The sequence below is a fragment of the Fusarium keratoplasticum genome, chromosome 7, assembly GCF_025433545.1.
Source record: "Fusarium keratoplasticum isolate Fu6.1 chromosome 7, whole genome shotgun sequence".
NCBI lineage: Eukaryota > Fungi > Ascomycota > Sordariomycetes > Hypocreales > Nectriaceae > Fusarium > Fusarium keratoplasticum.
The window spans coordinates 233,342-248,333 of NC_070535.1; the positions used below are offsets into that span (position 1 = coordinate 233,342).

Here is a 14,992-nt window from a genome sequence, read left to right on the forward strand (position 1 = left end):
CTTGGGGCGCCGGAAGCGTCGTGGCACACAATATCTCTCCTTCTTGTATATTATCGTATATTTACTCTGGCTAGTTCGCCGCTTGACTAAAGCTGAAACCACTTCGTCGCAATCTTCCTCCGGACAGGTGCTATCTAAGAGTCCTCTAAAACAGGCCATGCCTCCTCTTAGCAGGAAAACTGACTCCCTGAACGCCGACTCAAGTGCTACTGATCGGCCCTGCTCTTTTTTTCCATTGTAAAAGAACTGGCAAAGATACTGCGGCAAGTTGGTACAGCCCATCGCAGATGCTTCCATCACCTGAGGTTTCAGCTTTTTTTCTTCCTGGACTCTGACCCAGAAGAAGACAACACATCAGTAAGACAACACCTCGAAATATACAGATTATGTATTGAGACTCACCCAGGGTCACATGTCGTTAGAAAACAGGCGACAAGGCACCCTCTACACCCCTTATGGCGAAGTCCCTGCTATTGAGGGCCATTTCTTGCCGACTGCAAGCCTACCACACAGCCTCGTCATTTTAGATTAAACAAATAATGCGATTCCTACCAAGCCCCCGTCAAGCCATGTGGCAGGTTCTACACAAGCGTTCATCATGGTTATTAACTTCGTTTTAAAGTTCCATGAGGCCCGAGCCGGTCCATTGTTCCAAGTTAGTCGGCAATTGTCTCTTCGTCCCATCCCTCTCTCGTGTCTTTTGGTATCCTAACTGACAGCAAAGGCAGTATGATGGCCGCCCCGGCCATTCCGATCCCAATATAAAGGCCGTTACGATATCCTTTCACCAAATCCTTGCCCTGGTTGTTGGTGTAGTATTCCACGGTCCCCGCAAAACCCAACCCGGTAGCTAGGCCATAAGCCAAGACGGTCCCAATGAGCGACCCGGCGACTCCCTGTTGAGACCGCTTCACCGTCCCGCTCGCAATGAGCTGAGAGGCCGTGAACAGGAAGTCTGGCCCCAGAGATGCCAACAAGAGTGCCGGAAATACTTGGGCCCAGTATGACTGTTGCTCAGGCATCGTAGCCACGAGAATCAAAGACACTAGAGTCGCGAGTGATCCGATGGCAAAGGTGTACTGTGCTGCAACATACCGCACGATGTGGGCGCTGAGTATAGCTGCACCAGCGCCGCCTATGGTAAGGGGAACAAACGCCGCCGCATTGAGCAATACGCTGTAGCCCCTGACCTCCAGATTCCAGACAGTGACGTACCAGAGTAACATGCCGAAGCTCATGAAGGAGATAACAGCCGACACAATCATCATGCTAAAAGATGGGGAGGACCAAATACCCATAGGCATGATGGGCTGGCTGGTCGACAACTTTGACCTCGAGGAAGGCGAAGACAACTAGGTGTAGCAGAGAGACTAGAAAGATGGAATAGACATAGGGATGATCCCAACCAACCAAGCTTGCTTGTCTATGAGTACAATCAGTTATCAGTGATGTGCAGGGGGCTCAGCATGCTACTTACGTCCAAGAAAAGTTGAAAAGGAATAACCCAGCGACACCAAAATAAGCACCAGCGTAGTCGATTTTCCCATTTCGATCCATGGGCTGCTCTTCACCCTTGACAACAAGAAAGAAGAGACCAGATACAACCGCCCCTAGGATTGCTCTTGAAGGGGCTCTCTTAGTACGCATACCATATTGTTAGTGGACAAAGGAGCACTCACAGGAAGAAAAACAGCCACCACCACGGCAGCAACTGACCAAACAGTCCCGGAAAGACACTCCCCCCAGCCGCCCCGATAGGCGCCATTGCCCCAAACAATCCAACCGTCAGATTACGCGTCTTTCCGGGCGGGAAGTTGATCGTGATCAGAGCAATGGCATTGGGCATGACAAATGCTGCGGCGATGCCAGCAAGGGCGCGCATGATGCAGACAGAGATGATATGGCGCATGAAGCCTGCGATGAGGTGGAATATAACCCAAGCAGCACCTGCTACCACGGCGGTGATCTTGTGCCCATACACGGCGCCAATGCGCCCTCCAATGATGACAAATGTTCCTTGAGTTAAACTTGTTCATGTCAGTTGTCACCATGAATTCTCAAGCTGCAACCACTCACGGATACGAGGCCACGATCCAGAGGGCTTGCTCAGGGGGGCTCCGAGCCCTTTTGCAATATTTAGGCTACCATTGATTCCGGCTCCCACTGGTATCATCTAACGGTATTAGATTGGGCTTTCCGGTAAGTGGGATAGTGAGGAATTACCTGCACAAATTGGCAGAGAATGATACAGACTGAAGTCAAAGAGGTGCGCCAGTTATTGGTATGGGCTGCCTTCTCCCTGTTTCTCACAGTATCCCGGTGCTGCGACATGTTGGCCTTGGGAGGTGAGACTCCCAATGAATCGCGAATTGGCAAACGCCAGGAGCCAAAGTTTACCTGTCAGTTATTTAGATACTCCAACTCCCGTACTGGCCAGGTTCAACAAAAACAACACATTTGTAAGAAGCCTAACTCTGTTCGAGTCGTGTATATAGGGGACTTTGACGAAAGCTGAGTCATAGAAGCATGGCAGTTGGCCACGGGCTAATTCTAATTCTAATTATAAATCCATCCCCGGCCTGGCCACCCTCTGGCCCATCAGGCTCAGGGAGGCGGCCGGTATCTGGCATTTCCGTTCTGGAAGGATTTCATCACGCTTCAGAAACATAAACAGCCGTATTGCGTGCTCTATTGTCTTGGTCTGATTACTTGCTAGGAAGCTTGGCGCATGGCATCTCACCCTTGTTGAGTAATCACCACGTCTCCGCCAAGGGACAACGAACTGGGTGCTAGAGACTGATTTCAAATCAGACTCGGCTACGGTAACGTGACTGAGATGCCTGACAACCAGGGTGAACACTTTATTTCAGTGTGATGGCCAAGCGTAGAGCGATGTTGCCTTGGCTCGTCTAGTCTCAGCCCCTGGAATGAGCCTTGGGGCAGAAGAATCGTGTGGATCCCGATCTCTCATCCGTGAATCTAAGCAAACCCGTCTAAATGATTGTATATCACAGCGATAGGTGGGAAAGGCTTACACTGGACAACCATCTTCCGCGTTATGTCTTCCCTTGGTTCGTGCTATCTCACAGCTGATTCCCTCTTCGCAAGGTGCTTTGCCTTCACGCCAGCGTGGGATCCACTTCAACCCACTGAGAAGCAATCCTTTTCCCCAATAGATATTCTGGTACTGTTCCACTCGTTAGTCCTCCAGCGCGAAGCGCGAGGAATCTTGTTACGTCCAAAACCCATGGTTGACGACGACGGTGGAAGAGATTCAAGCATTCTGACCACCCTACAAAGTGCTGGCCCAGGAACGACTCTCAAAAGGTAGTATAGACGCTCAATAGGTACCCCTTCAGCCCTTTAGAGACTGTTGGCTCGATACAAGTTACAGAACCTTGGGTCACATCTAGATTCTATGCTGGCAACAGCTCTCGATTTCCAAAACCATATACATCGTATTTCCGAGAAGACTCAACCCTAGTTCATTCTCCTTTCTATCATAGCTACACCTACTACAAATTGATCATTTCTCCCCTTGACATTCTGGTCTACCACCATGAGGATGGCATGTCAGTCTACCACGGTAGCACAGTCCCATCCACGTTCTGGAAAGTCCCTCCGTGCTCATTTCGGCTCGCAGAATTGACCAGCTTCAACAGCCCGACCACGCTCGTGTCGACGTCGATGGCCCCAAAAGCGGCCGGGTCAGCGCCTAGAGAAAGCAGTCCGCTTGCCATGCCGGTCAAAACCAGGCCGGGGTGTACAACAAAGGCGGTAAGCCATGGCTCTTCTCGATGGATGCGATGTATGAGCCAGTTGAGAGCTGTCTTGCTCGCGCCATAAGGGCTCATGATCGGTGGGACACTAGTGAGATAGTCTTGACCGCCGATGCTCCCGAAGAGGGTGGTTATGCCAAGGAAAATGGGGTTTCCAGTGCTGCTGGCCTTGAGGAAGGGGTAGGTGGCTTGGAAGAGAGTGATGGGGCCAATGGTATTTGTGTTGACATGGTCGCGAAGTGCTTCAGGGGTCGTATTGAAGACCGTGCTTCCGGAGTGCGCAATACCAGCATTGGCAATGACTACATCCAGAGATAAAACGCCATATTTGCCCCGAAGCTGTGAGACAAGATCTGCGGCGTCTGTATCCACCTGAGAGTCAAGCTTGGCCAAGATCAGCCTGCTGCCCTCTCCTTTGGGTAGGTCGTTCAGGGAGGACGCCTTTGAGACGTCTCTGGCAGTGGCCACGACTGTGACGCCGGTTCGAAGAAGAAGTTTAGAGACGAGTGCTCTGCCAATACCGCGGTTGGCACCCGTGATCAGGTAGGTCTTTGGAAGTGACATTTTGAAGCGATAAGAGGATGTTGTTTGAGGATACGTTTGACTGGTCAGAGAGCGTATGATGGTATCGAAACCTTCAGCTTGGTCCTGAAGCCCGGATTAAATACTAGAGTATCCGGTGCATTTTTCCATAATCAACTCAGTGTTTAGGACAGATATCACAGCCTCCCAATGCGCCGCTGGCATTCTTGATTGTCTATTACAAACATGGCGCGAGAGCGGAGATGCGGACAGGCTGCTACGACTTGTCACTATTCCGAGACTGACGTGGTGCATTATTATTAATCACTGAACCCCAATGCCTTTGAGAATACTGTTCACATAGAATACCAGGAGAAAGTCCTCGGAATTTTATATAATATAATTAATAATATGCGCCTTGTTGCGCAGCCCGTGGGGCGCAGGGCGTGTTTTGCGGAAGCATATCGGAGGTTGACTTGACACTCGCACTCACCAAAGAATGACATTACAAATTATCCCTTAAGCCAAATGTTGTATATTCGGCTTGATCAGTAATTATTAATGGCACTCCAAAGGAATAATATCTTTAATAATTACTTGGGCGGGAGGGGGGCAGCAAGACACCAATTTCTTTACTGCTAACTTTTCTTCTTGGTTCATAGCTAACCAAGATGGCAGTTTCCACAGCAGACAGTATCACGAATGCCACAATGTTTAATAATGGATGTGAAGCGGGGGATCCTGAGCTGCAAGACAAATCCATCGAAGCTGGCGAAGGAATCACTCAGGAGAGCGAAACCTCTGACAACGCACAGATTTCACGGTGGGAAGATGATCCACACAACCCTTTGAACTGGCCATTATGGAAGAAAGCCTTGCAAGTAGCGATGATTTCATCATCTGGGTTCTTGGCGTGAGTATCGGACCACTCTATTCTAGCCAGTATTGTTAACAAAGGCAGCTCTATGGGAACTTCTATCGTCAGTCCAGCAAGACTTCAGCTCATGCAAGAGTTCAATGTTAGCAGCACCGAAGCCTTGATACCCGTTGCGCTCTACGTCTTTGCCCTTGGCTTCGGTCCTCCCATTGGTGGCCCGCTCTCTGAAACCATAGGTCGTTATCCGATATACGTCGTGAGCGTACCACTCGGAAGCCTTTTCACGCTTGGCGTAGAGTTTGCTCACAACTTTAGTGCCCTCTGTTTTCTCAGATTTATGGCTGGGCTGTGCTGGGCTCCCGTTCTGTCTGTCGCAACGGGGACATTGGCTGAGACGTTCCGACCCAAGACTCGAGGGCCGGGATCAGCCTTCTTTGTCTTGATGCCATTTCTCGGGCCTGCATTAGGGTGAGCATTCATGAACTGTTTCATTGACTTGCCGCAGACATGCTGATCCCGTAAAGCCCTGTCATCGGCTCCTTCTTCGTCAACAGTAAAGACTGGCGCTGGACCCAGTGGATGCTGATTTTACTCTCCCTTTGAGCATGCTAATCTGCCTTTACGTCTCTACAGAATTCGGAACATTATTCGGCTTTTTTGCTGGAGTGCCGTACACATTTCATAGTGTCTATGACTTCCCCCTAGAACACTCTGGCCTGGTCTTCCTCTCCATTGCCATAGGCTGTGTTTTTGGTCTTGTCACGATAATGCTGTGTGATATTCTCATATATCAGAAGCAGGTTGTCAAAGGCCTACCGAGTCATGTGCCTCCAGAATACCGCCTTTATCTAGCACTGATAGGAAGTATCGGGCTTCCTGTTGGTCTCTTTTGGTTTGCATGGGCAGCTCGACTAGACGTTTCGTGGGCTAGCCCTGCGGCGACTATTATACCCTTTGCCTGGGGTAATCTCTGTGTTTTCGTGAGTACGATGCAGTACATTTCCGATACATACCACGGCAGTGTCGTCGCTGGCGCTGCGAGCGCCAATGGCCTAGCTCGATACTCTTTCGCAGGGGCCTTTCCCCTTTTTACCACCCAGAGTAAGTATGGTACCTCTACGACAAAAACCACTATGCTAACACATTGAGTGTATGAAAAGCTAGGTGTCGATTGGGCAACCAGCTTATTGGGGTTTGTTTCTCTGTTATTGCTACCGGTTCCATGGGTTCTTTTTAGATATGGCCACGTTATACGATCAAAAAGCCAATATGAGACGGTGCAAGTTTAGGAGGGTCGCTGTGTCGGGGAAATGCCGCAAGGACGAGATGTAGAGATGTCTTTGACAAAACTCGATTCTAGTCTTGTTACGGAAAAGAAGGGGAAAGCTGAGAGGAGAGAAGATGGCTGTAGTCATTTCGTCGTAACGGTGATGGCACTGGTGCACATACTGATCGCCTCTGGCTATTTGTCAATATCTGTTTCCCACTTTTCTCGCCAGTTGAAGGGGCTTTTGACAAGTTACAATGTTGACCAAACGCCTGATACATTCTCACGGAACCTTCTGTGCGTCATCCTCGCTCCCAAAGAGAAACCTGTTTCTTTTCAAGAATGAGATAGCCTCGGGCAGGCGGAATCGTTCTGGAGTAGAGACTTAGAATCAAGTGGCTTTATTAGGTGTGGTCGTGCCATTGGGACTCTCCATCTTGATCGTTTCAGTAAGCTGGTTTGATTCTCCCTCTCGAGGTGGAATTAGGTCCAATGTCAATTACCTGGTGCGCTGGGCTGAGTTATTGCCACCACCCCCAGGAACCGGTACTAATAATCGATATCAGCAAATCTGCTGATTTGTTATATCCTTTCGCCGAAAACGCTTGTGTAATATTATGTCGTCCAGATCTGCATAGACAGCCGACACTCGGAGGATGCTAGGCGTAGCTCCCTTTGCCGGACCCAAAAATATTGCGTGAGTGCTATTAATCGATTACTAATCTACCCGCCTGTTAGAAAGCCATCGTCCTGCTATACATAATGGATAAATTCCCCATGGGGTTGGTTACACCAAACTTCAACATTGGTCTCGCTCGGCACTCCATATCATGAATGTTGACACGACTATCTCTAAGAACGGCTGCAAACCTCGTGGTCGACCGCGGAAGCATCCTTCTGAAGACCACAGGATGAACGTACGTCACCATCGTTCAATTACCACCTTGCATAAGGCGCGACCAGAGCGCCCAACTAACTTCTCCCGAGGCGCGTAGGGAAAGAAATCGCGCGGCTCAGAAGTCATTTCGTCTGCGCCACCAGGCAAATGAACAGTTACAGAGGCGGGAGGAAGTCGAACTAGAACACAAATTCGACCGTCTTCTCTCCGTGTTCCTGTCTTTCACCGATCGGGTCGTTCGCTCAGAGTGGGCTATTCGAGACTCATCCCTGATGAAAGCCTTGCGGAGTTCAGTGAAGGATGTATTGTCTCTGACTGATGATAGTCCCGACATGGTGTTCAAGAACTCATTGCCGAGCGAGCCTGGCTCAAGTTCCCCGAGAAACAACAAAACCACACGAATGAGGGTTTCAATATCACAGCGAGGTTCACCCACCCAACTACAGTCATCTCTTTCCACCACCAGGTCTTCCGAGCGCCATGATTCAGGAATTCAAGTTGGTGAATTCGGGCAGCATGCTAGACAGGACATCGGCCTGTCGGCTTCCATCAATCCTCAACCTCCATCCACGGGCCAATACCGATTAGACAGCCCATTCAGCCTACAGATTGCATATCTGGCAATTCAGTATGCGTGCCACATCTTGTCAACCACCACAAGCCCGGCAAGTGATGCACTATATCGGGTCTTTGGCTCTCGCCTGCAAGTCTACACGAGGCAAGACATCCTTCTCAATTTACGATGGCATCTTGGGCCCGGCTACTCACAACTGGACTTTCTCGCGACCGCAAACTTCACCCAGCCAGTTGTCATCGACACGGATATCGAGCTAGAGGACAAAAAGCTTTACAATGCGGATCAAATTGCCAGGATTCTACGGCAAAGAACTCGTGAGCTTGCGGGAGGCGACTGCCTAGATGTTCTAGTAACCAATGACATGTCAGCGACGAGCGATTTGATACACGCATCTGCGATGCAACTACAAAACATAAACTACTCAAACTTAGAGGCTACGGTGATGATTCGGGTTTCAAAGCTAGGACTATTGCATAATGTTTCAAGAAGCGGCATTTGCTTTGGCTCTGGCCCGGCCTTCCTGGGTGCAGATGTTAAGAAGGCGATATGGGATTCCGTATTGCCGGGTAGCTACTCAGCTTAGGTTATTAGTAGAGCTACTGTCACTATCGAAGGAACACACTTGATGCAGGTGTCTTTAAGCATAACTTCATCACCATGCTCCTTGATTTGACAACGACGCCATGAACGAACAACCCAGGCGTGTAAGAGAGCATACGCCAATAAATAGTGACAAATAGACCTCTATACACGGACAGCAGCAGCCAGGCCTGTTACTCAACGGACATGGGGCATCCAGAGCGTGTAGGACGTGTTAGATACTCAATTCTTGGACCCGTCAGACATTAAATGCGAAATTGTTGGCATGCGACTTGAACAAATCAGGAACAAACCGTCCATACACTCCTTCCGGTACACTACCCCCAAAAATATCAGAAAACGCTGCCTCGGCCTCCTCCCGGAGCATAGGAAGGTTGCTCAAGAAACCAAGTGCGAGCTGCAGCCAGTCTTTAACGCCGGAGAGCTTCTGGCGGGTGGCCTGCACGAAACCTATGTGTCAACCAAATTCGCCCGGCTTGATAGTGGACCGGGTTGACACTTCTTACCTCAAGCCGCGCCAACATAACGCCTCGTCTCACTGTTGTCTCAGCGTCTTGCGGATGGTCTGCCTCCTGAACAGCACTGCGAGCAAAGGACGCAATGTCATGGAGTTTGCGACATCCACCCAGGAGCCTGTTCACATCACAGCCGTCGCTACCAAGACGCTCTAAAAAGCTGACAAAGTCTCCTATTCTGTCAACATCATCCTGTGCCGTAACAGAACCGGGATCCTCAAGTACAGCAAGCAAGAGCACGAATACGGCCGAGAGGGGATAGCATAAAGCTCCCCTGTGTGAAGCCGAACGTTAGTAAAACTCCAGACTTTTTTGTTGGCGAGCATTGTAGCGGAACTCACCACTGCTGGTAGAAGGGCTCTGACTCCAAGTTGCGTGCAATGTTAATCATGGCGCGGGCAGAGGCAGTGCACGCATCCCGGCCCATTCGTGCTATAGGCTCTGTTTGGGGTGCTCTGGAAGCCCAATTCGGCTCATCGGTAGCCCTAGGATGGACGAGCACCATGTGCAGTCTGCTCACAGAGTTATGAAAGCTATATAGCAAAAGGGCCATGGCAATGTTAAAGTTTGGCCCAAGGTGGTGGGTTTCCGTCAACATATCCTCTGGTAAACCCCCTTTCCACTCTAGAAGCTGTCCATTTATCAGCTGAACAGTCCTTATAAGCTCGTCGCTGCCAAGGTACACAGGTGTTTCCAGATCGAACTGGTCATGGATACGCCTCTGGATGATGGCAAGCTCGGATCTCCATCGAAGAAGACACGAAAATTTGCAGGTCTCTGGCGCCGCGCAAGAAGATGATGAACACCTCGGGGGCAGTTCCACAGGCGTCTCTCCACGCGCGAGGCCGGAACCACATCCGTACTTGTCCATTATCTCGACCTCGAGTATGTAGGTGGCCCAGAAGGCCCGCTGATGTCTCTGGGCAGTAGGGACGTCGAGAGAGCTGTAAAAGTTCCTACGATTTAGACCAAGAGATTGAACTAGTCGACTTGCCGCGGCCGTCAGCTGCAAGGTTATCTGTGTGTCGGCAGTGCATTGCATGAAGGCAGTCATGGCAAGCAGTGCTTCGCATGCCGACACGTCTCTGCCCCGCGTGATGAGCTCGGGGAAAATGGAAAATGCGTTCTTGAAGTAACTCCATGCAGTCCGAGATGCGTGTGCGAGGGATTCGTTAGTCGTCCTGTGCAGCATCGCAGTGGCAAAGAGTGAGTTCAGAATGGTCCATCGAGCTGGATCATCGGCACAGCTGTCGGTGCCTGCCAGGTATTGCCGGTCTAGCCGCTGCAGGAACAATTCGCGAGTGATGATGATGCCGTGCTGTTGGAGCTCTTCAAGAATGGGCTCTACAAGGCTAGCCAATAGCAGACGCGTGGGCAGTTTAGCAAACACTCTGCTACGGTAGGGGCCTTGGTCTTCGTGCGCACGCATCCACCGAGATTCCTCCCCAACGTTCCGGGCGAACTCTCCGAGCTTCGATGTGATGATGTTCGCAAGTGGTGGACACCCTCCTTCTTGGGTGTACTCTGTCAGGGGTGGAAGATCTTGTATGGTTTCCGTCTCATCGTCGCCATGGGACTCGGCGTCCTCGTCGCTGCTTGTCACCATAAACCCTTGGTTGGGTTCGTTTTTATTCGAAATCGAGTTGTCGCTGCTCCCAGGGTCACCAGTGTCAGTCAAGGAATCCCAGTCAAGGCCGTCATCTTCCGCCAAGTCCTCCCTCGATAGGGAATCTGAAACAGGGTCATGGAGCCGCCGCAGAGCAGACTCCAAATTCGCCAGCCGCGTTTCAAGGCGCTCAACATATTTCTTGCTGGTGCAGGTTAGATTTCAGGCATTAGTTACCAGCTGATCTCTCCCAGTGCTATGCTCACTTCTTCCCAGGACCTCTGGGTCTTCGTTCGGTGTAGTGGCAAGAGACGGCCCATCTTGCGCAATTACAGCACGGCTTCCCTCCATCACATCGTTTCTTTCGCCTATGGCATTCATTGCAAGCCTAGGACCATGCATGAGTGTTTCTGTTTTCTTGTGACCAGGGCATATTCGTAAGCTGGCACTCACACGGCTGGTCCGAACCCCGGCGGGCTTCTCGGCCATTGGCAATTCACAATATCGGGATCGGCCCTTACTGGCGGGGCCGACATTCGAAGCGAGATATGAAGTAACGTAGGTTGGCAAGAAAATGGGGAAGCGGAAGCAGAATTGCGGCGGACTTTCTTGTGCTACAAAAACATCCGCGGTGGCGGCATTATTTTACATCCGCTCTTCTGACAAAGCACAGATGTGCCCACATGAGCGATGTGGGATTGCCAAGCGCGGTGCTAGACAGATTGGTCATGGTCGGAGACATTTGCATCCGCCGTTGAATGCTCATTATCAAACGCAATCAACTGACATAAGTCGTGATTCGGGCGATTGTCGAGTATAAATATCAATTATAAGTTAGCCAGTAACTAAAAGAATAAATCATCCCATTAATCGCAGAACACACATCAAACCATTACTCCATCAACTACCCACCATGACCACCTTCCAGAAGGTCACACTTATTGGCGTAAGGGACCAACCCAGCCCCAGAGGGGGACGTGACTGACAATCCGCAGAAAGGCCTATTCGGTTCTGTCGTCCTTTCTGAACTTGCGAGCGCAGGATTCGAAGTGACCCTCCTCAGCCGCTCGGAAAAGCCCGATGAAGTCCTCCCACACGGCGTTCGCCGTGTCGTTGCAGACTACAGCGATGCAGACAGCTTGGCCAAGGTCTTGAGCGGTCAGGATGCCGTCGTCTCCACGGTCGCCGCCGAGGCAGCTCTTAGCCAGAAGTTGATCATCGACGCTGCAATTCAGGCCCGTGTCAAACGTTTTATCCCTTCTGACTTTGGCAGCCTTACGACGAATCCTGCTGCAAGTCACTTCCCCCACCACGTCAACTTCGTCGAGATCCAGAAATACCTGAAGTCCAAATCGGATGAGATTGAGTACACTATTTTCAGCATCGGTGCCTTCACCGAATTTCTCGTCAATTACGGCGCGGTCTTTGACTGGCCGGGCAAGACAGCTGAGGTCTGGGGAGACGGAACAAGCCCTATCAGCACTACGAGCCTAGGCGGCGCGGCACGAGCTATTGTCGGCGCCCTCAAGAACCCGGAACCGACCAAGAACAAGAACCTCTTTATTCATGAGCACGTCATCACACAGGCACAGCTACTGAGCCTCGCAAAGAAGTACTCGCCGGGGGTTGAATGGACCATCACCACTGTTGAGGACCCTGAGGCTGAATTCGACAGGCTTGCAGCTCTTGCCAACAAGCAGCCCGAACTTCCAACCATCCTTGCCCTTATCAAAGCCACCCTCGTGAGTGGCAAGTACCAGGCCTGGTACAAGAACGTGGACAACGACCTGGTTGGTGTGCCGGTGCTGACTGAGGAGGATCTGGAGGCTACATTCGCCAAGGCATATGGCTCCTGAGGTAGGGGCAAGAATTCTTACATTCTATCCAACTTTGATTAGACTCCCATAGTGTCAGGCGGGCTGACGTCCAGGCCCAATGCCATACACATTGGTCATAAAGTACGGATGCCCTCAGATGTTGGAAGGCAAATACTCATAGAACAACTGCATTGTTTGGTAACGAATGCCGATTGATGTTAATACTGTTGGCTATCTACTCTGGCGAGCCTGTGTCTCTGATGCGTTCTCTCAAAGAGGGCCAGTCCAGGACACATGAACATTGGCCACTCCAGTTCGGCCTGATAAAATTGGAACTTGGCTATCTTGACTAGAAAACCCTACCGAATCGGCCTCATGGCAATCCTAGAACTTCCTTGAGCACCTGGAGAGCACCAAATAGCTCATTGTCATGATACTTTCGCGCAACTATCTGCAGATTGATCGGCGCTCCGTCAAAGTTTGAGCTCTCCCACAACTCCTTGACATGTTGGCAAGCGTCACTCAACGGCACGTAGTCCGCCTCATACTTATCCCCAGCTTCCGACTTGATCGGCGTCGGAACTACAACGCCAGGGTAGTCAACAAGGTTGTAGAGCGAAGTATAGTTCCAATAGAATGCCGTATCGTGGGCAGAAGCAGGTCCAACAAAAGCCGGTCCAAGAACCACGTCAACGTCCTGCTGGTTCCAGCTCTCTGCGAACGCCCAGCGAAACTCATCTCTCTCTCGGCGCATCTTACTGAGGTCCGCAGCTGTCTGCATACCTTGCGCTTCTGCATCTTTCCAGATCCACTCTGTCAACGGATGGATTGGTTCCCCTGTAGCAAGAATGGCGTCTTTTGCAAGCTTTCCACCCTCGGGCCAGTACATTCTCCTGACCTTTGACCAGGCGTCTGCTGAACCAAAGACCTTGAAGTCCTTCACCTCGAGGACTCCCTTGTGCTTTGGGTCGGAAAGAAGACCCCTTGCCCATGACAGGGCTTTCTTGACTGGTGGTTGAGGGTCCACGAAACCGTCATTGCTGATGAAACCAATCTTCAGTGGCCGACCGAGAGGTGTCTGCAAGCCTGTCCATGGAAGGGGAACGAGCCTTGGATCCTTAAGATGGGGCCTAGCGGAGAGGACACACTTCATGAAAAAGTCCATGTCCGTCAGGCTGCGACACATAGGTCCCGTGGATGCCAGGATTGTCAACTCAGCTGGAAATGGGCTTGCATCGAAACCCCTCATTGGCAAGGTATACGATGTAGTCTTGAATCCATAGATGCCGCAAAAGGCTGATGGTCCACGGATACTGCCACCGATGTCTGTGCCGACACCCAGAACGGAGCCCTTCATGGCGATCAGGGCCGCCTCACCACCGGTTGATCCGCCGGCAGAGAGGTGGATGTTGAAGGGGTTCAGCGTCCGGCCCCAGAGAGAGTCGCTTTCCAGGTGCATGATGGTCTGGGGCTGGTTCGTCTTGCAGTAAAACACAGCCCCGAGCTTCCGCAGAATAGCAACCATGTCACTGTCCTTTTCGTCCAAGACAAGGCTCTGGAGGCAGCCTTGGGAGGAGAGAGTCCCAGCAATGGGCATGTGCTCTTTGATGCTGATAGGGAGCCCGTGGAGAGGCCCAATAGGCTTGCCATGCTCGGCCAGGTACTGGTCCAACTGCCTAGCTTGGGCAATGGCCTCGTCCATGAACCACTGCGTCAAGCAGCAGGTGAGCTGGTGCGCAATGATGGCGCGCTTGGAAAAGGCAGTGGCCACAGCGACCGCGGTGAACTTGCGACTGGCGATAGCCGCAGCAAGGCTGACAGCATCATAGTCCTCGGTGATGTGGATCTCCTCTTCCGTCAAGATCCCGCAGCTTGACGGTATGCCAGAGACATCAGTTGGAGGGTTGCTGATGAGTTCTGGGGGGAGGTAATAGTCAAATGGGACTTTGGCCTTGAGGTCTCGCAGCAACGCTTCCCTCCTGGCTTCGAAAGCTGGAGTTCCACGAGGGGTGGGCTTTGGCTGAACCACTGGCAGAAGCGTGGCCTCCCTTACGGAAGTCTCAGCCTGATGTTTGGCCTCGACGACCGACAGGTCTTTGGAGGTAGCCTCCAGGTGAAAGATGGGTGAAGAAGTAACGACACTCATGATAAGGATGTGCGGTGACTGCTATCAGGGGAGAGATAAGAAGGCAACAACTTGAAGTGCGGAGGGACAAGATTACCGGGTTGACGCTCTCCCATTTATCAGTGAATTTGAATGCTTAGATATCATGTTACTCTTGTGGCCAACTCCAACCTGGCAACGTAGTACATACACTCGAGTACGCCACGACTATCTACAACCTCAACTCGTCCAACGATTTCCGGCCGTGAAACCGCCCGTATCAGGGTTCCCCTCATGCGCAAATACGTCCTATTGGCTCAGCTCAGGCCCCAGTCCGTTCCTCACGTCCGCCCGCCAAAACGCGTCTTCGCCACGTTTGTCTTAGTCGCTGATACGGGTAGGCAATCCCTACATTATCGCGGAGCTGACC

At 51.3% G+C, this 14,992-nt stretch overlaps 6 protein-coding genes across 6 annotated transcripts; 2 read left to right on the forward strand and 4 right to left on the reverse strand.

Annotated features, from left to right (window-relative positions):
* Positions 1-656: 656 nt before the first annotated feature.
* Positions 657-2,331, reverse strand: NCS57_00920400 (MFS domain-containing protein; the record flags this gene model as incomplete). Its single annotated transcript, XM_053058986.1, has 6 exons — positions 657-1,269; positions 1,295-1,423; positions 1,478-1,621; positions 1,680-2,016; positions 2,077-2,173; positions 2,224-2,331. The coding sequence occupies 6 exons, from the start codon at positions 2,329-2,331 to the stop codon at positions 657-659; spliced, it is 1,428 nt and encodes a 475-aa protein (XP_052911057.1).
* Positions 2,332-3,578: 1,247 nt separating this feature from the next.
* On the reverse strand, positions 3,579-4,343 carry NCS57_00920500 (uncharacterized protein; the record flags this gene model as incomplete). Its single annotated transcript, XM_053058987.1, has 1 exon — positions 3,579-4,343. The coding sequence occupies one exon, from the start codon at positions 4,341-4,343 to the stop codon at positions 3,579-3,581; it is 765 nt and encodes a 254-aa protein (XP_052911058.1).
* Positions 4,344-5,011: 668 nt separating this feature from the next.
* On the forward strand, positions 5,012-6,415 carry NCS57_00920600 (MFS domain-containing protein; the record flags this gene model as incomplete). Its single annotated transcript, XM_053058988.1, has 5 exons — positions 5,012-5,214; positions 5,263-5,646; positions 5,703-5,731; positions 5,812-6,279; positions 6,339-6,415. The coding sequence occupies 5 exons, from the start codon at positions 5,012-5,014 to the stop codon at positions 6,413-6,415; spliced, it is 1,161 nt and encodes a 386-aa protein (XP_052911059.1).
* Positions 6,416-8,758: 2,343 nt separating this feature from the next.
* NCS57_00920700 (Fungal-trans domain-containing protein) lies at positions 8,759-10,961 on the reverse strand (the record flags this gene model as incomplete). Its single annotated transcript, XM_053058989.1, has 4 exons — positions 8,759-8,959; positions 9,027-9,309; positions 9,377-10,846; positions 10,879-10,961. The coding sequence occupies 4 exons, from the start codon at positions 10,959-10,961 to the stop codon at positions 8,759-8,761; spliced, it is 2,037 nt and encodes a 678-aa protein (XP_052911060.1).
* A 593-nt stretch (positions 10,962-11,554) lies between these two features.
* Positions 11,555-12,497, forward strand: NCS57_00920800 (NmrA domain-containing protein; the record flags this gene model as incomplete). The annotated part of the gene is made up of 2 exons (XM_053058990.1): positions 11,555-11,587; positions 11,637-12,497. The coding sequence occupies 2 exons, from the start codon at positions 11,555-11,557 to the stop codon at positions 12,495-12,497; spliced, it is 894 nt and encodes a 297-aa protein (XP_052911061.1).
* A 334-nt stretch (positions 12,498-12,831) lies between these two features.
* On the reverse strand, positions 12,832-14,604 carry NCS57_00920900 (Amidase domain-containing protein; the record flags this gene model as incomplete). The annotated part of the gene is made up of 1 exon (XM_053058991.1): positions 12,832-14,604. One exon carries the CDS (start codon positions 14,602-14,604, stop codon positions 12,832-12,834), a length of 1,773 nt encoding a protein of 590 aa, XP_052911062.1.
* Between the last annotated feature and the right edge of the window lie 388 nt (positions 14,605-14,992).